This window comes from Rhea americana, unplaced genomic scaffold, assembly GCF_003343005.1.
Source record: "Rhea americana isolate MKP2758 unplaced genomic scaffold, rheAme1 scaffold_157, whole genome shotgun sequence".
Classification (NCBI taxonomy): domain Eukaryota; kingdom Metazoa; phylum Chordata; class Aves; order Rheiformes; family Rheidae; genus Rhea; species Rhea americana.
Window position 1 is genome coordinate 78656 of NW_028185672.1, and position 24937 is coordinate 103592.

Here is a 24937-nt window from a genome sequence, read left to right on the forward strand (position 1 = left end):
TCATTCTATATGACAAGAGTCACAACTATACCTGGTATTTAATACATGGATCTTCATTTTAATGTTTACTATATAAAGACAATTACTCAGAGTTATTTTAAATTGTATCAAAAACTACTAGACAACCAGAAGTCTGTACTTTCTTTCTGAAAACCTCTTCTCTAATGTCAAAGGAAAAGGATTACAGTCCTTGCTGGGGGCTCTCAGAGGCTTAGTTTGTGTGCTTATTTCTTCACCATTACACTTCTAAGTCTGCTAACATGGAGTTCTGCATCTGTTAGTAACCAGATCAAATGTGTAGCCCTTTATCTTCTTCTAATCCACCCATATGATGGTATCTGAGCATAGAAAGGGAGTAAGCATTTTCATGAAACAGCAAAGGATTATCATTGCCAAGAACAACCTTTATTCTGTTCTAACAAGATTATATGATAGCTGAGCAGATACAGTTGTTTCACTATAACATATCTGATAATTACATATAATTACACAATGATAACATTTGTTTAAGAACTGCTAGTACCTTGTGACAGAAAAAAAACCCCAACAATAATAGCAGTCTGTTTGCAAAGTACGTGACAGTCTAGATCAGATGCCAGAGTCCTTCTGCTCAGAAAGGTGATAACTCCTAGTGTACCCTTGCACTGAGATAATACCAGATAATACCTCACCATGAGCTTCCACAGAAGTGACACAAGACTGCCAAAAGGATGTTTAAAAACAYTCCGCAGATATCACAGGACTACAGTAATGCCAGAGAATAAGGGCTTCCGATTGTTTCACAGACAGCTGCCTCCCCATATGTGTTTTGGGGAGCTCCATAATCCTGCAGTGCACAACCAGCTCTTCTCTGCCAGTTGTTACTGTGTTCCCTTCCCAGGTTTATTTCTGGGGAGACACTGAGAGGCTTCTTACGCCCAGTGCAGTCAGGAATGCCACCCATATGCTATTATGGGGTACAAAGAAGGCCATTAAATAGCTGAAAGTCTTTCTCTCTTCCTCTCCTCTTTTCTTTTGACATTCAGAGCTCTGGTGTGCTCTACCCACATCCTCTAGAGACCTCTCTTCCTCTTAGTGTTGGTCAAGGACTCCTCTTCTTCACMCCATCCTGCCCAACAACCTGCCATCCCCAAGCTGAGCAAAACACAGCAAACCCTGCCTACTCCTTTTTCAACAGTAGCAGTAAGAGATCACTGACAAAAAAAGTACTGGAAGCTAACACGAAGGCAGCCACAAGCTCAATCTCAATAAGTCAATACGTACACAAGTGTGATACGGGACAGAAAGCTAGGACATTCTTGAACAAAATGAGATTAACAGAGAGTTAGTTTCTACAGCTAATTAATTTCCAAGATAAAATTAGAGGTGCATACATCTTTCACCTTGAAGCCTGAGCRTGGAGGTTGACTGCTCCTCCCTAAATCGGATCATACAGGCCTGCGCTGCACCCTGCAGGCCCATACGGCCTGGTGCTGGGCTTTATGGGCCTGTGCTGGGCTCTACAGGCTCCAATGAGCCTGTGCCAGGCTCTATAGGCTCCTAGAAAGATATCTCATTTGGTGCTTAATGGCCTGTAGCCAGTATCAGCCCAACTGTCCATAATTCAGCAGTACTCTTCTGAGGAACTATGCACTGACAGAAAAGTATGAATACCTATGACATAATTACCTCTTCGGGAGAATATTCTACTAAAATAATGGTCACTACTTCATACTTCTTTGAAAGAYTGACAATTGCAACATGTAAAACTCTCTCAAAAGACTCACATTTTTTTGAACACCTCATTGTGTTCGTCACACATATCTTCCCAGACATGAGACTCAGCAGTTCTTTAGTTCAGTTCTTGAGCACTTGATTTTCCTTTACACCTTGCAACACACAAYAGAGTACAGACAGGGAAACACTCTCTGCCAACTCCAGCATACCAGTGCAAGAGCTCAGAACTTCTAGCCCAGCTCCACCTGCTTGACCCTGTCTAGTGAGTGGAAATGTACTGCCTCCTCAATTCTGCCAACTGACCTGCTTTGGTAATTGCTTCCTAACTCATCTCAGTTAACAGGAGCTGGATTAATAGAAACATGTCTGAATTAATCTGATGCTTTTGACTGCAGGAGTTGTGGGGGCAGGATGGGGGGACAGTGAACAGCTGACAGCTAGAAGTTGAAGGGGATGTGTGCCTGCAAGGGCTAGAAACCAAATTTAACATCTATGCTTCACTGCTTATTATGATCCAAAATCTGGTGCTAGTGCATAATTTGGTAACCTGTCTTGTAAACTGAGTGATGTCTGTCTGTGCTAGTGCCGAGAATAGCACCCCGTCTCCTGCATACACAGTGAAGTCACTCAGTTACATGCCTGGCAGCATTGCCTCTGCTTTGTGTTTTGCACTGCTATGGAGAGACATTGCAGTGTGATGTTTCGTTACATGCAAATAGCACTATTTTCCCACATTAGGCCAGCCCCATATTTCAGCAGCATACAGCAATTTGTATAGTAACCTTAGTCTGTCAAGTTCTGCATGAGTGACAAGAAAGGGAATGAGAGAATTCATTGCCACAAGAACAACAAAAAGATAATTGTTCAGCCCACAATTCAGAGGAAAATTTTACAAGAAACCAAACTGCCAATCACTGATGTAAGATCTGTTCATTACAGAAGATCATTAGTAAAGTGCCATCAATTAAAACTATAAGTACTCCTTCATTCTCTGTCTTTGCTGAACAACAGTAGTAGCCTCACCAATACCGTCAGAAAGATAAAACCCCTGTAGGTAACTTCCACTCTTGGTTTGAGAATGAGAGTAAAGTCAGCTATCTGTTAAGATTTAAACTAGGCAAATCAAATATTCTTAAATACTGAGAGAAAACACCTACATTTTTTTTGCATCTTTCATGTGCCTAGTGTCATTTCTAGTGCCTGACTCTAGGTCAGTCCTTTCCATCTGCACTCCCTCACCAAGCAGGCCACTTTCATATGCTTGCAAGGCACACACTTGAAAGGCAAACTAAAGCATGTGTCTGGTTTTGCTGGGCATACTCTGAAACACATAGCTGCAACAACGGTACATCCATTATTTTGCCTTGCACCACAGTGTGCTGTCTGTATTAGCATTGATGGAAAAAAATGCGTTCAAAATGCTCAGCACTGGACTGCAGCCCATATAGCAAGTAAGAAAAACAAATAAGGAAACAAATACAAAAAGGGAGCACTAACCTGGAGAAAAACATAGCACTGTTAATGAAGGAGATTTCATCTGTTAAATCCATCTCCTCCAAACACGAACTACTGCCTGTTAATCGGAGGCTGAAATGAGGTACTCCATGTGACAGACCTGGTTGTGGCACTAGGCATGTCTGGATAGATCCTTCCGTTATGGACTTTGTCATCTACAGAAAAAAAGAAAATAAAAATGAAACGTGAAAGAAAGAAAAGGTAGAGCAGTCTTTCTAGATAATCTGTAACAGAAATACCAATGTGCAAACTGCAAACAATATTACAAGCTACAACATAATAGTAAAAAATTACATATAAATCAAAGCTTCTACCTGATATAGTAGATTTTCTTAAATCAAAGCTTCTATCTGGTATAGTAGATTTTCTTAAATAGTCTATAGGCTATTTAAGAAAAAGATGTGTACATTGAAAGAGTAGGGCAATAGTGAAATTAACACAAGTAATTAAAACAATCTGAAAGTTTCTTTCTATATCACAGAAGACAAACTAAAAAAAACTCACTGAATCCTTGTTTCTTGATATCAGCCAGAGAAAGAGATGATTAAAGAAATTACACTACTCTTCTCTATCCCGTTCTCTCCTCTTTTAATGAGGGTGATGTCAATACATGCCCTGGAGGAAAATTTCTCAAGCCATAGAAGATCTGTCTTAGAGTCCTTTGTTGATCCAGTCAGAGCAGGGAATTAGAATCTGGGCTTCCTAGGTCCGTGATGACACTTCTGTGCATCGAAGAACACGGCTACTGGATGGTCAGCTCTCGTCCTCTGACCTCTTATGTTTTCGTAGACTTATGAATACAAGCACACAAAACATTAAGAGCTGCTACTCCATTTCCATTAGTCAAGTAGTCCAGCAAATAATGGATACCTAGGCAAGGAGAGCAAGCTCAGAGATTTGCTCTGCTTACTGCACTCTCCCAAGTTTTGGCATTCTAACAGGGCTTTTTTGATTTGGGTTTTGCAACCGGTTCACTGTGTTTAATTAGCAGTCAATACCAACCCTTCCCTTTGCAACTGTGTTCAATTTCATGTCCACTTGTATCTTTAGACTTTGCAAGATCCCGTGGACAAGGTTTCACAATTTTGTTACACATTGTTTAAGATGGGGGGGGGGAGTATTTCCATTTTAGGTATGGTGACTGATAACCTTTCCCTAGTTTTCGAATTATGTGAATTTGCAAATAATTTTYCCCTCCCTATCTTCCCAATAATCTTGAGTTTATAAACACCACTCAACTAATAGTCTCTAATTACACTGAAAAAAAAACAGTTTATATAGTTTCTATCATTCTATGGAAGTTATTCTGATATCTCTGATCACATTTGCTGCCTTTCTCTGCACCTTTTCACATTCTACTAAATCTTTTTTTGAAATGAGGTAACCAAAACTGCAGGCTATATTACAGATGCAGGCACATCTCAGACTTAATGGTGGCTTCTTATTAAAATCCATCTTTTTAATTGCTTTCACATCTGCTTTCTAATCACATCTGTGGGCACTTTTGTCAAGTTACACTAGTATCAATATCTCTTTTCTGAGAGGCAAAAGCTAATTTAGAGTTTCTCGGCATATATGTTTACATAATTTGTGTTGTTTTGTGAACATTAACTAGCATCTAGTGACAGAACTTCACCTACCACTTTTTCACCTGGTACTGATCATTTTAACAGCCTTCCATAATTCCTTGTAGCTCTTATTTTTTCCTACCTTTAACAAACTTCTGTTATCAGCAAACTTTGTGCCTCACTATTCAGCATCTTTGCAGGTCATTCTTGAAGACATTGAAAGCATGGTTTCCAGCACAGATCCTTGAAGGACTTAAGGATAGGCACCCTCCTTCTACTGATAAGTTGACCATTAATTTTATTACTTTCCAGTTATTAATCCATAAAGTGAGTTTCCTTCTAATCATGTGACAGCCTTGTTTCTTTAATTGCCTTTGATAATCCTATCAGAATTTCAAAAATTCAAGTGYGTTGCATTGACTATACTTCTACATGTGCTCACTGGCTCCTCTGTGACRTACTGTTATTCTCTCAAGTCAGGCTGATGCCTCCCATTGTTACTGTAATTATCCATTTGCTTATTAATTCTGCTGCTTAGCATAGTTTCTACTGACCTGCTAGACAGCAAGTCAGACTTTCTGGATCACTTCTAAAACTTATTAAAAAAGTGGCTTTCTGCAAGATTTTTGTAATCTTGGTTTCATCTTGCAGTACAACACAGCTGTCTTGGAATGATTTGTGTGTGCATGCAAAAGCATGCATATGTGTGAGCTAAAAAGTTTCATGGGACAGAAAACCATTTCTTACTGAGCTCTGAAGAGAATGAACATTACATATATCTGAGGCAAAGGGAAACCAAACAGATTGAGACAGCTTCTACCTGCTGCCACTGGTTTCAGCCCCAGGACYAGATGCTCTTGGTAAACTCCTGTCTTTACTGACATCAGTGGGCATTTTGCCAGTGATTACCCTGGAGACATGATTTCACCTTTGGAACGTTATTCATTTCCAGCAATATTCTAGTATCCTGTTTCCTGTAGTGGTCACTGGGTGTTGGCATCTATGGAACTGTGCACACAAAACACAGACATTGGGTTGCAGTTCTCAGCTGCCACAAAAGGATATCAGTGCTGTGATTTAAAAGTACAAGATAGTGTCTGCCGTACACAGGGAGGAGGGAAGGGTAAGGAGCGATCTATTTCCAGCATTAAGAGAAGCAAGTTCTGTAAAAAACAAGCAAGCCCTGTTATGAGGGTACCAACTYTCTGAATTTGCTATAGTGTTTTTGACAAGGTTTTATCGCCTCATTTAACCAGACACCCTTGACACTATCAGAGTATGTATGGGCATACACGGATAAATATAGGTATCACTGGGTTATACCGTTAAAGCTGCTAACGTTGACAATGGATGTGTAAAATGTCACTTTGTATGTCTTGCACCAGATGGAATTTTCTCTTTGCCATTTGTCCAAGAACAGACGGAGCAGATTCCGGAGCTGCTGTAAATGCAAATAACTTCTTACTTATTTAAACAGTCTACCTTCTCTGCAYGTTGTAGGTCTGTTGCACAGGGCACCCAACGGCTGCAGAGCAGTGATTCTCAAAGTAGGAGCCGGCGGGACAGGCTGGTGGAGCACGTCTGCTCACTGCAGGTGGCTGCACGCAGCTTCCCGGTTTGTCCGTCCTGGAGGCGGAAGGCAACAGCTGGCCAATCGGAACACGAACACCTCCTGGTAGGCCAGCTGGCTGATCAGCAGGCACACGCAGGCAGCCAGTCAGGGCGGAGGTACCCAGGAACCAGCCAATCAGACAGCCCCAGGCTCCGGGGGGCAGTGGCAGGGAGGTGGCTGGGGTGCCGGGCGTGGACAGGGTGCAGGGCAGGGAGAGATCCCGCACCGCGGGGGCTGGAAAGAGAAGCAGCCTCTGGAGAACAGAGTCGTGCCACACAGCGAGTGGGGCTCCAAAGGGTCCACACAAAATTGTTTTCAAGCCTTTTCTCTAAACTGTAGTCACTCACTCAACTTTTTGAAGCTGGAGGAGGCCATCGTTTTTGTTTGCACAGGGCAATAGACAGTGCGACAACTCTCACTGTGGCCTTTTGGTGTGACCACTACATCCTAGAGCTGACCTCCTTCACACCCTAACAACTTTCCAAGAAATGGTGTGTGTGTATAACGTGTATATATATATATGCACAAGCCTAAAAGTAGTCAAAATAAAGAGCTCATCTACATCTGCAAGCACAATTCTCTCTTGGAAGAGCAGAAAGCTTTATTCTAAACTAAAACATTCTGCACTATCCTGTTAGTACCTTGCAATAAACACATGTGGGTGTAGACAAAACAGACAATTTGTATGATGTACTAGATATGACAGCAGCAATCTRAGACTGGCAAGTAGCAGGCAGCCAGCCTTTCTACCCTTAACATACTATATGCATACTAATTTAAGACCACAGTTAATGAAGCTAAATAATCTTGCTACCAGACACTGCCTCTGTAGAATCTGCCTCACCCAACCAGAAGTGCTAGGAAACAGGTAACATCTGCAGAACAATTAAGTATCAGTCTCCTTTTCTGCAGATTGTTTACTTCTTTTCAATTGTTCACTGTTATTTACAGAAGCTCCTTGTACTGAGGAATTTCATATACACATACACAAGAAGTTTTACYATTGTTATGCTCTAAAAGAAAAAAGAAAAGCTTTGGTGGTTCCTTCAATTCTCGTCTTTTTCTAACAATAAAAGATCACTTGGATGTGGGCAGCTCCAACAATAGGCATGTCAATCACATACAAGCTCTGTGGGAAAATTCTGTTGAAAAGCTCAATTTTAGGATTGCTACAGCATTTTTAGAGCACTTCAAAATTATCAAGTAGTGGAAGAAAACAACGTGTTCTCCATTCTCTGCTCCAGATAATTTATAATCTAGTATTTTGATAGCCTTGGAACACAACATCATAGCACTGTAGTTACTTGTCTACCAATATAACCTACAAGTGATGGCAACCCTATTCAAATCTAAATTAAACTTAAATCTACTTTTTCTGAGCAAAGCTGTTTTCGGTTGCATCAATAAAAATAGTGCATGTATAAAAATGTATCCTTTGATCTCAGTTACTCTGCTGCTGCACTTGAGATAAATACAATTTTTCCATTTAAGTAATATTCCTTTAATCCATATTAACAATGGGCAAGAACAATGTTCATTACCTCCTATTACTGCTTTTAATGATTCAATGAAAAAGCCACCTGCACAGTTATTGTAATAGTAGCACTTCACTGAATCTTCATTGAGATGAAGATTTTCCCCTGGACAAACCAAGAATTTTCTGTAACTTGAATTCTTTACAAAGCAGATTAAATAAAGAACTACAGACAGCGGCAGCTCAAATGCTTTTTTGGCTCCTGTGGTTCTCAAAAGAAAATTTTGCAGTAGATTTGTGCACACATGCATGCATATCACGCAGTGAGGTTTGAGAGAACAATTCCTTACAAAACAATAACAGCATATGTAATATTATCAAGACAATATCAGGAAGACAAGCATATTTCATTGTTATGATATACAAGAAAAACAAACAGTACTTTGTAAAGGATCTTGTAATTTTCCCCAACCACTGCTTTTCATGATCACCCAGAGTTGCAACATTCSCTGTAGGAGAGGTTGGGGATAATTAATCTATGAGATCCCTGATGAGGGCTACCACAAAGGCACAGCAAACACACAAGAACTCTGCAACATGTTTAGCTACAAAAGAATTTGAAAACTTGTTACATGTTGTAACATATTGGTAAAGGTTTTAACTTGCTACACTCTAACAAGTTTGTAGGTGGTTTGCAGTTGTCTTTGTTGCACTTTGTGTCCATAACATACAAACGACAGAATAACAAAAATTTGAGCAAGTTTTATGAAGTTCAAATGGGAAGGGACCCAACCCCACTATCACCCAGGCAAGAACTACCCCTGTCTACAAGGCCATTGTYTTCAGTTTACCATATTCTTGAAGATATTAATAAAGAAAACTATTACCTATTTGTACCTACATCTTCTGCAGTACATATTTTGCTTCCCTCAAAATGACTTTTGGTAACATTATTCTGCTTTTTCTTTCTGCTTACAGCTTTTCACATTTTGTTTATGATGCTCTTCGTCTTTCCCGTTCAGATTTAACACCATGCTACAATGTAAAGTTAACCTGTGTTGCTTCTCTTCTCTTCCACATTTCCATCTGCACAGCAGACCAACTGAAGGTAAGATTTGCTGCATACTGATGTGATGGAGAAGCATCACATTAAACTAGTTTGCAGAAGAGAAATCTGTAAACCTTTGTAAATAAATAAAAAACTTCACTTGAGAAAATGGTATTGATAAATCCAAGGACAGTCTTAAGGAATATAGTTTTATTTGGGTGAAAAGTAAATCATCTGATATTTGTCTCCTTTTTCTCTAGTGAAGCTTAACYTCAGACTACACTTGACAAAGATCAGATTCAGCCTGAGACACATACATTAAGGGCTGTTATATTATAGTTACAGGGCATGGCCTCTGAATAGATGGGTTAACATGTAACCAGGGGGTGCCAGCCAAGGATTATGCCAGTTCCAAAGTCAGCTACTTTGTAAGTTAATACACCTTCATTTCAAAATGATCTTAATTTTACTGAGGATAGAGAGGACCGCACTAACAAAAAATAATCAGAACACCAACCAAGAAAAGACTACAAGGGATTATTACACCTTACATCCCAGATTTTACTTTCAAGATTCACTGTCTCAGAACATTCAGATGCAAAGAACTGTGTTTGCAGTTTTAACAGAATAGTCACTATTATGACTAGCATAAATATTTGTCATGATAGGTGCTAAAGAAAATGCAACAAAGCCTCTCAAGATTAGGTTTAGCTCAGTTGGCTGGAGTGTGGTACTAATAATGCCAAGATTCTGGATTCGATCCCTGTATGGGCCACTTGTTTGAGGGTTGGACTAGATGATCTCCAGAGGTCCCTTCCAACCTTACCGATTCTATGATTCTCTCCCCTACAGGCACAAACTGACCAGCCAGGGTGGCATCATCCTATCCAAACCACTGTGAATATTTTTCACAACTAAGTGCATCATATGTTTGTTTTCATCCCCCCGTGAGGTGTCAGGAGTTAGTAGATTCAAAGATAAATACATCATACACTTTAAAGATCTGATTTGGTATGGTGACTCTAATCTTTATCTGCGTCTGAAGAATAGGAACCAACTCTGCTTCACATCAAGATTAGTAGAGGGAGCTAGTTGCAAGTGCACCGACATAGCGTGAAGATGTATAGCCTCAGCTTCTTCAAGTACCCCACTCATCTCAAGAAAGAAAAACTTCTCACTACCCCAAGCTATGAGTGAACATGTAAATAGGACAATTGATAAGTCATTTCAGTAAATAATAATGAAATCATAACAGACAAACCTAATTCAAACAGATTACTTACTAAACAAATGGTACTTAAAAAAGTTCTGTACCAAAACAAGTGGATACATAGCATCCTTTCAAAGACTTCATCAGTCTGGGGCTCTTTCATTTTATAAGTTGCTGTATACCAACATAAGTATTCTACTGAACAGAAGAAGGTACTTTTCCTTGCACCAAAAAAAACCAAAAACAAACAAACAAACAAAACAAAACAAAACAAAAAAAAAACAGGTGCAGCTGAGTGATGCAGGTAACTACAGAACGGCATTTTTCTTTTTCACTCTAGTTTAACGTTTGGTTGTGACATCATAGCTAACTATCAGTATAAACCTTATATTTTAACCTACCCATTTGTCATAAGTACTTCTGCTTCATGAATAACAGAGAAATGGAGATTATTAGCCAGAGGTACCTCTTGTCTGACAGCTAACTAACTCCCCTTGAACTAGATTAACCCAGTTCTGTCAAGTCAAATAACCAGGAAATGAGCCATCTGCCACAGTTACCATGTTTCCTATTTGGCATGCAACAGCTCTTCAAGCAAGTATATTACATTCACTCCATTTAAAATATCAACTCTTTCAATGGAATTTCTAAGCACTGGATTTTCCTGGGGTGYRTTAGGAAGAGTATTGCCAGCAGGTTGAGGGAGGTGATCCTGCCCTCTGTTCAGCCCTGGTGAGGCCACAACTGGACTACTGTGTCCAGTTCTGGGCTCCTCAGTACAAGAGAGACATGCAGCTACTGGAGAGAGTCCAGCATAGGGCTACAAAGATGATTAAGGGACTGGAGCATCTTCCCTATGAGTAAAGGCTGTGAGAGCTGGGCATGTTTACCCTGGAGAGGAGAAGACTGAGAGGGGATCTTATCAGTGTCTACAAATACCTTAACAGGGAGTGTCAAGAGGATGGGGCCAAACTCTTTTCAGTGGTGTCAATTGATAGGACAAGAAGCAGAGGGCACAAATTGAAACAAAGGAAGTTCCATCTGAATATAAAGAAACATTTTTGYACTGTGAGGGTGGCAGAGCACTGGCAGAGTCTCCTTCTCTGGAGATATTCAAAATGTACCTGGACTTGATCCTGTCCAACATGCTCTAGGTGACCCTGCTTGAACAAGAGGGTTGGACTAGATGATCTCCAGAGGTCCCTTCCARCCCCAACCATTCTGTGATTCTGTGATCACAAATATAGAGAGCTGCAAGCTTTCTAGCAGGGTTACCCAAGGWGAAGGGTTTCCCATCATTTTGTCATAGACAGAGCCTACACTGGGGTGTGCACTTGAGACAGATCTCCTGCAGCTATAAGAAGTGTATCTCTGCCAGCCCAAAGGGCTTTTAAATGCAGAGCTAATTTTGCAATTAGATTTTTCAGTGACATTCTCTTCACACTGATGATCTTCTCTCACTTTCTGTTCCTATACACCAAATGAGGACCTGGCTCATTATGCTACTGAGTGCAGCACAGAATTTCTGAGTATGAGAAAACAAGTGYCAAGTCACAGTCTCAATGACATAAACACCAGACTAGTACGGACAAAGATGTTGGACTGGCTGTGGAATGTCGTCTGAATATACCAGAACTACAGAGGCATTTTTTTTCCATAATAGCAGAACTTAAGTCCTTAAGTCTGGACTGAACTTTAAGCAGGCAAACAGTGGACTTTAGTAGGACTGCAGTACATACTAAAAACAGGCGTGCACTCAAATACTTCCTGAAGCATGGACTAAATACAGAAAGCAATAAAATTAACATCTTGATGAGTCACTTCACCTAACATCTACAATATTATTTTTTWAAAATTTATTGCATTTGGCAAGTCTAATAAAAGCCACTTTGTCAAAGAAGAAATGCCACATCATCCTAAGTTACTGGCGATGGGAGACAAAGATCAATAGCTCTGTAATTCCTACCTGGTTTAGCAGAGTCAGCGCAGATAACATAAGCAATAATGCMTACTTGCAAGACAGAGTCACTAATTCTCTTCTGTACCCAGAATCAAAACTCAAACCCTTCCTTGATTAATTGCCACACTGAAATCATAAAGTCGCACCAGATTCAGTCATCCTTACAGTCTACACAGCTGCACAGCCACATTTGGATTTCTTTTACTTGTATTTTTAGGCATTAGAACACTAGAACATCTYCCAAGTACGCTGCCCTACTCAAATATAAAAGTTTTTAATTCGGTACTATCCTGAAGTGTTTGAAGCTTAAAAGCTTAAYGAAGTTATGATGCTCTAAGTGAATTTCTGCACCTTATTCTTAATGAGGACGAGAGTCTTGCTGGTTTCAAAGAGCTGTATAGTATTCTGGGGCCTAATTCTTGAAAGCTCTTCACCACAGCTTCTGTATGTCAAAGAACCCACTGCTAACAGCAGAACTGTTTAAATGTTTAAAAATGAATAGGCATTTAAGAGCTTTGTTAACTAGTTAATGACTCTAGAGGCTGGGAGCTAGAAAATACTCTTAGAAAGTCCAAGAAATTCAGGCACAGCTATGCTGCCATTGCATTTCTAGCTGCAGAGTTAGCTCACTTYTTATTGGCTTGAAATCCAAATTTTTCTTCAACAAATTTTCTCATTGGCTTCTGTTAGACCTGTCAAAACCTATGTACTTAAAATTGTACTGGAATTACTTCYGTCAGACTTAGGACCATTTTCCTGTCTGTGACTGCTGTACCAATTTTTTTCTGTCTTCAGTGAAGTTTTAAATTCATAGTGTAACAGCAATTTAGTTAATAATGGTATTGCAAACACACAAATCAAACTAAATCACTTTCTTGAACTGCACAAGCCCCACAGAGTTAATCTGAATGAAGAAGTGCAAACATTTACTTTTCTTATTTAACACACAAAATTCTGAATATAGACTGAGGAGATTCTTAGAGATGGCAACAGTTTTCCTCAGTTACCTCTCTACTAAAACAAAGTCATTAAAGCTTTTGAAATGTTGCAGATGGAAGAGTCTGRGGAAAAGAAATCTGTACAATAAAGTTGATCCTTCTCTAAAAAAACATGATACTGCTTTAGGAAACCACCCTTGTGTTTCATCAGAATTTTTAAACGATGACTTCTCGGTGAATGCATCTGAGCTTGCTACTCATCGTTCTTCATAACAGCAAGATAAAATGGAGATGCACAAAGGAACCAGTTACAGCCACCTTCATCCTTAAAGATATCTACAGAAATGGAATATTCCAGAACCTGCATACTTTGGCTACATAATTCAAATCCCAGCACTCAGTTTTAAGCATCAATGAACAACAATGTTGTGGTATCTATCCTGTGGGCCACGTAGTGCTGCCCTTGTCTTCAGCTACATTCACTGGCAATCCTTTGGTCAAATTCATCCTCTTTCCAGACTTGCTTCTCCAAACCTGGGTTAAACCAGCCTACTGAGTGAAACCCGTAATATAGTGAGGCACAGGAAGGGGGAATCCCATCCTTATGCTCACTATATCTCCACTATCCACGGTTTACTCAGGCTACTTGTATCTCCATAATTATTTATTTGGGTAGTCATTGTCCTGGTTTTAACTGTTCCTTATATGATGGAGAAGGCCAGACTTAATGACAAGTATAAACTCACTTAAGTGAGTTTAATCCCTATCACATAATCTGTTAGGTCATTCAAGATGCCAGTAAAAATGGCCTGTTACTATAAATAGGTTGCTGTATGATACATAGGAAAAATAAATCCAATATAAAATACTTCAACTGCTCTAGCAAAGTGGCCATTTACAATGAATTGGGACAACACTCACAATACTGATTCTTAGAAAAACAAAATTTTCTTATTTTCTCTGTGCAATTGGCAATTCCAAATATCAAAGCTCTTSATTAAATGTATTACCAAAAACAACTGACACTCCGGAGATCAAGTAAAGTTTGGGTGATAGTGGAAAAAGTAACGCTGAAGACATGTTTGTTAAGCCTGACTCAGTGAATGAATTCTATATTCTCTCCAAGACTGAACATAAAAATAATACACTGCGGAAAGACATAACTTGAACACAACAGATTTGCCATCATAAAAATGTTCAAATTCAAGAAACTCAGTATTAAGGCTGTCTTCAAACCTGGGTTTCTCCATGTTATGCAACAGGAAATTGTTGGAGTGAGTCAGACAAAAACTTAAAGCCTGCTTTATACAGGAGACCAGACTGGGTTTCTTAAGGGACCCCTTTCAGCCTTCTACTGTGTGCAGCTCTACTGAGTTCTGTCAAAATGCAGCAAGTGTACAGCATACGTGGGACTGATGCCCAAATATTACAAAAGGTATAGGTCTCAGGCCGGAAGACACAACATACTCAGTGATCACTGAATGTCACATAGGGTCTCTTTGCAGAAAGAAGCCCAGAACAGGTAACATCCTGGGTTAGGGTGGAGAGACTCTTCTTCATGTGGAGAGGGAAGAATGAGAGCTACAGATTTCACAAGTCATGAGTCTGTGCGAGGGCAGAAAATAGTCACCTGCAGCCGAGTAAGAAGCTAATCCATTGCACACTGAAATGCAGTGTCTAAATCTCTAATTTGGGATCCACTCTCAAACAGGAATCTCAGAGAAAATATGTTGAGGACTCCCTTGGTGGACTAAAAGAAAGCTCAAAAGCAAAGCAAGCAGGAGCACCTTTACCATAGAGGAGATACATTGCTTACTTCTAAGTAGTGTACATGCACAATTATGTAACGACAAAAATACCTCTTTCTTCTTCTGGAGATAATTTCTTATGAGTATGTTTTTGTAGATAATATAAGATTATCCTGTCTTACACTCCCTTCCAACCCAAATATTTCCATGGGCTAATGATCTGGTAAACGTTATCTTTGTGTAACAGATGATCTTAATGCACTGAAAAAGATTCTAGCCTCTGGCAGTTTTTTTCAGTTCCTCCCTTTTAAATTCATCTAAGTACTTTAGCATGCTAACTGGTGACAGACTAATTCTTCCCCAGATATGAGCTTGACCCCACATACTCTTGCAAATTCACTCACAGATTCATCTTTGAACTCCATGGACCTCAGATTCCCCCCGCCTCACAACTGCTGTGTCTGCATGCCTARGCAAAGCATTAACACAACAAGATGTCTGTGTTTTCTCTTAGCTTTGGAATTCAGTCTATGCACGTGTGAACACCACTGTCAAGTACAATACAGAGATGAACTGGTCCCAGAGCTAAAAGCAGCTACTGGGCTGTAAACATGTTTTGCTTTCTTTTCCCCTGCACTTGTGTTTCACATACAGACACATGAAAAATGAATGCACTATTGCTTGGCTACAGCAAGTAACCGAATCTTTGTTATGGCCTTTGCATCATACCAGTGGCTACCTTTCAGCTAAAGTATTTTTAAATAGCATCAAGCATAATAGAGATGCTGATGAAATACCAGACATTCTGCTATCTCAAGTTACCTAATAAAGTTTTGCTGACCAGTCCCAGCACTGCTGTCCTACAGTAGATACCTTGTACCAACAGGAATTCTGTCATCGGCTCAGACAGAGGTAACTGGATGCTATTAAGTATCAAGAATCTCAGAACYCTCTTTAGGGCATGCTTAGATGGGGACAGCACTACAGATGGAGCAATTGTTACCGAGTAGTTAATTCATACCAGCTCCTTGCCTGAACGTATCTAGTCGACAGCCAGAGTACCTCTGCGCAGTGGCAAAGCTTATGGTCTCTTAAGAGAAAGAGGATCCAAACCTCAGTTGCCACCCTGAATGTGGGCTCAGGGCAACCCATCCCCAGACAGCAAGGATGACACAAATATATAAAACCAACTCTTAGTAYGGTCACCCGTTTAAAGAAACAAGCATTCCTCTGGCTGTAACTTCTGCCTTTCATTTACTCAGTTTCTTTGAACTCTCGTCACTTTGAAAGAAAAACAAGAGAACTAAGAATATTCTGTAAAAAATAAGAAGAATTAAAAATAAGAAGCACAAATATGCTTAAGTGATCAYATGCAGAACACATACAAGAATGAATTTACTATGTTGACTATGCTTAGTGGTTTCTGTTTTCAGTTTTCTATAGGGCAGACCGTCTGCTCATCTCTGTAGGAAGCTGGAACAATAGTGAGAGTAAAATTACAATAAGTTAATGAAGTTGCAATGGGTATCACTTGATATGTAATGCATCTTAAAATAAAAATGCCATCTCCAGTAACAGAATCTTAAAGTAAATGCTTTGTAGCRTTAAAGAGCAAGCAGCAAAGAGACTATCAAAAGTCAGAGAACAGTGGTAAGTCAGCRCAGTGCCACTGCATTCCTTGATCCTTCCTGGTGGTTAAATGTTTTAGGTGTAAGCATGTTTGTGTTTGCCAAAGGATTTCTGCATTAGAAAGTGCTAAACTATGCCAAAATTCAGATTTGCTCCACTGAAGACCATGTAAGTAGGTTGAAAAGACTCAAACAAACTGTTGGGAAACCTGTCTTTCTCCATGTATGGTATTCCTCCTCCTCACAGCATGACAAAGTATTACAGAGTAATGAAAGAATTTGCTGCCTAACAGATAGCATTGGCACTAGGGTGTACTGCACAATAAACCATGAAATGTAGACAGATCCTTCAAGGAAAATTAATTAGTTTTACATATGTATATCTCCTGCCCCACAGTACYGTATGGCTAACTGACACAGGAACCTGAAGAACTGAAATAATGACGACAATGGTTCACTCCAGCTACCCAACCTTCAAGCACTTTTGTCTCCCAGGAATAAAGAATGCTRTCTGCAAACTGCGTAAAAAGAGTAGGCTCAAGCTTTAGAGATTTTTAAGAYGGAAGCAGCACTTCCAAGCACACCAGTAAAGTGGTGTTACATGTACCTGAGCTCAWCTAGTACATTTTCGTATGGCCCTGTAATCAGCAGCAGGCAATTAAAAAGTGACATGAAATGTACACATTTCATTGAAAGATCTCCAAAATACTTTTCCTCCTATTGCCAAAGCAGCAAGCCATACAAGGTTACACACAGAAGCATAAAAAAAATGAATTAAGACTCCACTAGAAATTCCATTAGACCATGCAACAATCTATCTAGAAAGAGTTTTCAGCTTCCTGTTCCTGGAATATTTACCTTTGAACTAGAGAAAGAATCAGAAAATAAGTTCTATACTGTACTATGATCTTCAAGGTGATTTCATACATCTTTTCCACCTCCCATTTTCATGACACTATGTCTTCATTATAAGTATACCTCTAATTTCAACTACAGGTCATTGCAGACAAATGACTCAGAAGTGAGTCATGTAGGTGTTAGACTAGATTCTTCTTTCACTGTTTCTAGTAGAAGTTAGAAATTAGCATTCCTGCAATCRATGCAGAATAAGGCTTATCACAGGCTGAACTCTATTAAGGTGAATATGTAGCAGTTAGTGATTACAGGAATCAAGAAATACAATAATTGCTTTAATTAAGTTGAACAGAGAATGAAAATGAGAACAAGAGTGTGTGAGTCTAAAAGCAGATAATCCTTTGATTAAATAATTTGTCATGGATTCTGTAACAGTACATGCAGAAAGATGTGTTTCTGTATAAAAACGCATTTTGTTTATGCAGGAAAAAAAAAATGCTTCCAAGGGAACAGGAGAGATGCGTGCTGAAAATACAGCAAGAAGCTCTAGCTAGAAACCTGCTAAACATTAACCTGTATGAGTCTGCTCAGTATCGACTGTGGCAAGAAACTGTATTTGTGCTAGACAGTATACACAAATATATTTCTAACGTTCTATAAAAAGACTATARTTATAGTTTATTCCAATATTTGCAAATTCCCTGTTCTCTCCCTACCAGCCTTCAGCTCATGGTGGTTTTTATAATGCAATGATTAGCCAGGACTGTAATGACTCCAGCTGTAAACCAGCTGTTTACTCTAATTTTAACTATAAAATGATTTTTCTACATTAAGTAAGAGAAGAGGAAGAACTATTTTTTCCACTGCTAAAACAAAAAACATAAGGTGAAGGATAAAAGATGCCAGAAGGAACCAGTCAAGCCAAAAAGTCATACTTTTAGGCTGTATGTGTTCACAAACCAAAGATCTCATTTCATTCAAGTGAGCCCAACCCAGCACTCTTGCATCTAGAGCACACAAATTACACTGACCCAAGCAACAGGCCCTTTTGTTCAGTAAGGATAACTTACAAGCCAAGCATTTTTTTCCCCTCTGCTAGAGAGGGATACAAAGTCATAGTCATACAAAATGTARGTTTTAAATGCATGAGACTCTACCTCAATATAAGCTTTAAACCAATTAACTATAGAGATCTGAATGATTAGAAAAGATTAGAGCATCCTTAGAATACTCTTTGCCCTATTTATTCTTTAAGAGAATAAGCTTTTAATGCCAAGAAGTGCTGATGCTAATAAAGACAGGTGGTTGAGTATACCAGCTTCTATCTTCCTCCCACCTGAATGAAGAAACACACTAGGTCAAGGGCATCTTTAAAGGAGAGACTGAATCACAGCTATTCCTGAACTCATTCCTCTTTATGTTTACCTGAACAGACAGGTCAGGACCACTGATGGAATGCTGAGGGTGAACAATTACTTACAATTACATATTTAAATTAATTTTAGTGAGATGACTAACATTACCAGAAAAGACTAAGAAACACACTCACTGTGGTATAAACAGAATTTGATCTCCCACATCACAAATAATTATACTAGTGGTCTCTAGGATGAGAACCTTTGAAAAAATCTTGGTAAATTTCAACAGAATGAGAAAATAGTTACAATTATAGCTAGCCTTTTTTAATTCAGTATACTTTTTCTTCTTTGAAGCAGAACAAACTCTGYGGGTTCCTTAATTCTTAAGAGGAATACATACACTGTATTTGCAACTGTACTGTTATCTGGCTGGAATGCAGAGTTCAAACTGAAGAAAATAAAACTCTTGCTTTTAACATTTTCAACAAAATATTGAATGGGCAAAACAATTGCTAAGTTTCAACCTCAGTGAGGTGCAGTCTCAGAGATAAACTACACAATGAAGGGAATTTATATTTTTTTGCRTTTGTAGACACCACTACACTCTAAAACCAGAATTAAAAAGCATTTGAACACAAGAGTTTAAATGTATTTGATTACAATTATCTTAGAAGGGAGTTAGGAAAAAAAGAGTAAGAACAACGATTATACAATGTGCTCTATTTAATGATGCAGACAAACTTATTTTGCTGATAACTGGGCATTCTAAGGTATATTTGAAACAACCTCATTATCAGTATTGTGTTCATTCCTTCTTCCTTATTTGGATTGTTAATTCATCTCTTTGGCCTCAAAAACTGCATAATCAAAGGGAAATGGATTTTCAGTTCAAGTGTTAAATGCTGCTAGAAAGTGTATCATCAGGTCTAATTTGTAACCTGTTGATAYGTAAAGGAAGGCCTTATTTCAAAACAATCCAAACTTACATCACTGTGAAGCTTCTAGTTAACTAGGCTATAAACTAGTTTTTCACAGAAACATGRAATCAGATTCTTTTCTGTTACAAAAAAGGTACAGCTCCCTGAACTTCAGCAAAACGTCATCCACTATACAGCACAARAACATTTGGCCCTGTGTCCCGAAATAGAAGTGTTATTACACATGCTTGTTTGCTTCCTGACAGACTCCTACACAAGGGCCCTCATAGAGGAACCAGTTGTTGACAATGTAGAGATTAAGCTTGCAAATGTCAGTACTAAACTTTCATTAAAAAGGAAAAGTCATGGTAGCTTGTAGGGAGGATATGACAGAGATGAGTGGTAGAGAGAGGATAGACTGTTCTCTGTTTCCTTCAATTAAAAACAAACAAAAAAAGAACATGATCCTCAAATGACTCTAGTAAAAGTCAGGTTTAAAACAAAATGAATTAGTTCTTCACATGACAGGGAGTAATTTGTGGAACTCCTCACCAGATGACATACTGAAAGCAAAAAGTTTACATGTGTGCAAAACACGACAGGACAAGTACCTTGGACATTATTAAATACACAAAACACATTAAGGTCAAGAAAGCCTTAAGAATACTCGGAAGCTGGTCAGAAGAGCAATTGAAGGAAACACCAGACATGCTCTGCTGTTACTCCTTCCTGGTCACGCGTTTATGTCCACTGTTGGAGGCAGGACGTTAGGCTAGATGGATCTCAAATCTAAGCCAGGACAGGCATTCTTATGTAGGATAACCTGCTATTAATAGCATCATCCAGTGAATTCAATGCTGTGAATGACCGCAAAAGAGATGCAATAGCTGATTGCACCGGGACAGCCTGCAGCAGCTGCTTCTTTACTGGGTCAGTAGCTATAGAGTGGCAATATTCTCTTTCTCTCAGCAACATCCCATAGACCAAAGCTATGCAGCCTTTAGTTGAGGTAGYTGTAAGGCATTTTCTAATTCATGTGGCTGCAGCAAATTTCATGAATGTTAACCTGATGAAATACCTCATTTTTATTCAGGTGTCAGTTTATATCATCATTATTCAGTGGCACAGATGTCTTCAGGACAAATGCAGACAATGATTTTATATAAACACAAATTTTTTAAAAAATCTCTTTAATAGTCATTAATTACCATTTCCTTAATTAATCCATTAATTACCCTGAGTATATTGTTCTCAGAAAATGATAAAAACATCCTTGCTAGAAGGGGAAACAATGCTGGTAAAGCTATAGTAAAGCTTACAAACCATAATGAAGCAGGAAACATCCTAGTATTTATATAGGAGATTTTCACCTCAGTTGCTGTCGACATAWGTCCATAAGAATAAAGCCAAATTAGTATCTATCTGCTCTCCTACCTTGCTATCATTTACACTTTGAATAATTGGAATTCAGTGGAGCTCTTCCAGAACGGAGTAATRAAAAGCAAAATCTTAGAGTTTGCAAAAAACACATCACTGCTGTTCAAGTACTGAACCATTAACCTCTTCAGTTCCCCTTTCATTTATTTTTGTTCTCTCAAGGCTATTTATGTAAGTGACCTCTTACCTGAGACTGTACCTCTTAATAAATGGCTAAAGGTTACTTTGCTTCACTTTAGTACAACCTTAACCTACTTCAATTACTATAGAGATTGTCACAAAACACATACAAAGGTCATGAATTGTGATACAAAAGCAACAGAGAGATGTGGAAAACTTTCTCTTTTAAAGAAAGGGACTGCAATATAAAAAAAGGAAATGACAAACATAGTAATAACCCTGTGATATGCCTGAACGTTGGCAACTACAGCTATGTAATATTACGGTATTTTCTAAGGGAAAAAGAAAAACACATTTCTAGCAGCTTAAGGAGACCAGCTATTTAAAACTGATGAAGTTTGACAGGTAATATTGTGAGCAGGAGTAATTCCAGAATTTATAAAAGGTTAAGAMGACAATTTTTTTAGGCAATCAGCTGTTTTATCCTCTAGGACCTAAAAGCAAGTAACAGGCATCTTTCTCTCTGTAGGGGAAACATCCCCACTTGTGGAATGTAACCTCCCCTGATATTGATAAGGAATTCAGTGAGTAATTCATCTTCCAAGCCCATCSCCACAATTTATAACTACCTGTCACATATTAGCTGGCATGACTAACATGCCATATAATCAGTTAATGACCACAATTCAGCTTCTCATGGCTGAAGTACCAATAAGGAGTCAGAAGCAGAGTTTTAGATTAAAAAAAAAAAATCAAACATTGACAAAACGACACAGTAACATTGTTCTCTTGCTGGGTTTACATAATAAGTGTGTGTGCCCATTGACAACAGAGCTAAGATCAGTACTAGAGGAACATTTTATTCTCCCTGGCAGTTTTGAAAACGGGAGTCTGATTTATATATTTACTTTAAAGTTATCCATAATCAGAAAACACATGATCTAAAAGAAAAACATGACCTAACTAAGGGAGAAATTCAGCCTCTCTGGACCTGCATCTCATGTTACAACCACTTTAAATCAGCCTTGGAAAAGCTAAGTTGCATTTCTGATCTGAAAATCAAAATACTSACATGGAGAAGATGTTTTCAAGCACAGAATTCAGCAGTGTCATTTTTAAATAAGTATGTGAAGCTACAGTAAATTATAGTGTCTTAAGTGTCACTATTGTTTTAGTTACCACTGTAAGATTTCCAGCACACAGAGAAGTCTTTCTTAATATGGAAACTTAAAYGTTCACTGCCGGCAATCAAGGTCAAATGGTGCTGGGATTTACGGGATAGATCAGATTTTCAGAACCTACATAGTCAGACACATAGAGCAYGCCTGTTCCCTTCTGTACCTTGCACAGTAAACACTATTGCTATTGAGATGCCCTCGGTATTGCTTCTTACAAGCAAGTCTTCAGGCACGCAGAAATTCGGCACCAATAACACCAAATTCGGTGTTACAGTCACACCAAGATGCACCAACCAGATGTCTACTGGACATACTGTGACCTTAACAGTATTTAAAGGAAGGCTTTTCAAAAACACATAGTACTTCTACTGAAATCAATGAGCACTTCACTAATCAGTTATAACAGGAAGAAGAATTCATTCAGTGATGAGCCCTTCTGAAGATTGCACCTTAAAAGTATTACAGATGAAATTAACRGCAAAGGCCAGTATGAATTAAAGCCCCACAGTCTGTAAAACGTCTTGTATTTCATAATTTGAAACAATTCTGACTGCTTGCAATATGCCATTGTTACAAAGACAGCACTGACACTGACAGCTTACTGGGAACAATGCCTATGATTTTGTGTAACTTGATTAATTTAGTGACTAATAAATGTGACACAGAATAAACATTGAAAAATCTGAAGGAGGAACTGAAAGACTTGTGTTAGTAGAAAAATTTTCATCCTCTTGCCAAACCCTTTTTCTCCCCCATGGGTACAGCAAGGATGCTAAGAAACAGCTGGCTAGAGTAGAGGCTTACACGCTCCTTTTACTTTACCTTGTTTTTTGGCGCTGACTTTGATGCTTTCCTTTCTAAAGATGTTGTGGTACTGACTGACAGGGACTTCTCCCAGGTGGGTTCCTAAACATGATCCAAAAAAATAAAACAAATCAAACAGACAATGAATGAAAAACATACAAATATAGATAGAGACACACACACACACATATAAGGATTTTATTTTCTCTACATAAGCAATGGTATTACCACTGGACATTTCTTTATAAAAAAAATTGCCAGAGAGTAGAAGCAAAATTCCTAAGTATCTCAAATGCAAAATTTGCCAACTGTGTTCAAAGGAGTAATAGTATACTAGAAATATGGAGAGCAGCATAGAAAGTAAATTTTGTTATAGGCTTCTATTCCCTTTAAATGTGCTATATCTTAGGTATTTTATTTTCATAATGTGCTAAAAAGAAAATACTGCTGTAGTGAAATTCTAACCAAAGAAATATCACCAAAAGCATTTTTTAGTTTATACAGTTCTGCTTTAACATATATATGTAAATATTCAGGATTGTACTTAGTAATACTAGATTATAAATCTGTCACTTGTGGTGAGTGCTTTACTAACTTTCAAGAGCAGAAGTGTTTTGTTTTAGCACTACATACATGGAGTTGTCAAAAATGGTTGAGCTAGGAGCATTATAAAGTATTTTCAAAATTATACAAGGAATTGTTAGAGGCTCATCTGATCTTTCTCTTGCCTTCCTGAATCACAGCCTAAACATAACAATCCTCCCCACTTGAGATTCAACAGTCTTCTGTAGGTGAAGGGTTTGGAGGCTTATAAACTTTCCCCTACAAATCTCATATTGCTCATTTCCTGTCAGCTCACATCTTAAAACGTCATTCTGGCTGAATCACTATATACCCTTATTATAAACATGCCCATCTGCTCACTGGTGGACAACTGTGAAGTAAATACTAGCTGAGGAAATACTAAACAGAAAACCAGAGATAGACTTTCACAGGTGCTCCTTCTCAGCCCCTGAACTTTCCGCCGTCTTCCTCTTATTTGAACCCACTCCTACGCTGTGATGCTCTCTGGCCCAGACAAAAGGGAACTAGCATGACTTGCCCAAATGAGGGAATACTGAATGAAATAGAAACCTTGGTTGAGACCTTTAGAAGGGATTTTCAAAAGGGATCAGTTCCCACTGACTTCTGTGGGGGAAAGAATTAATYCAATACTGAAATCCAGTCATTAACATCATGCTAAAATGGTCTCAGGCATGAAGGAAGCATAAAGAAAACTATCTAGACCCTGCAGGCTTAGCCAGGGCACCATTACATGGATTAGAAGTGGGTGCCTTTTTTCCTGATGAAAATAGGGATTGCTCTTGTGTCATTCGCATATATAATCAGAGGGGTCAGAGCCTTGAGGTGGCAGAGGAAATTAAATATTCATAACAGGAGTGTAGAGGAGACCACTCAACTGTGGAGTGAGTTTTCAGCAGCTTTTTGGTTTTATCTAGAGGTTAGACCCTCATGCTAAGGTATCTAAGTCAAAACAACTGAGGAAGGGGAAAGAAACATTTATTGGCAAAGATCTTGGTTTTGCACCTTATGAAATTATCAGAAACACTCTAATTTTTAAAAGTAYTCAGTGAAAATGGAATTTTACTATGGACTGCAAAGGGAGCAAAGTTAAGACAGCATGGAGAACCTTCTGACCGTTGTGCTTTTCCTAGCCCTTTCCAGAGATGAAGGGCTCAAACTCTGCCAAGAGCTGAATGATCTGGTCCGAGTGTTTGACTGAATGCATAAGCAAGCACTCAACTGAAAACAGTGCTGCTGAAGGTCTTCCTCTACAAAAATCCAGGCTTA

General features: G+C 38.8%; 1 protein-coding gene across 7 annotated transcripts in view; it reads right to left on the reverse strand.

The window, feature by feature from the left end:
• The window catches only part of FAM13A (family with sequence similarity 13 member A), a 129979-nt gene that overhangs the window by 77797 nt on the left and 27245 nt on the right, over positions 1 to 24937 (reverse strand). For all 7 annotated transcript variants that reach the window (XM_085299934.1, XM_085299938.1, XM_085299937.1 and 4 more), the window contains exons 6-7: positions 23105 to 23188; positions 3214 to 3386 (exon numbers count right to left, since the gene is read on the reverse strand). In XM_085299934.1, coding sequence (XP_085156060.1) covers positions 3214 to 3386; positions 23105 to 23188 — 257 coding nt within the window. The remainder of the gene's footprint in view (positions 1 to 3213; positions 3387 to 23104; positions 23189 to 24937) is intronic.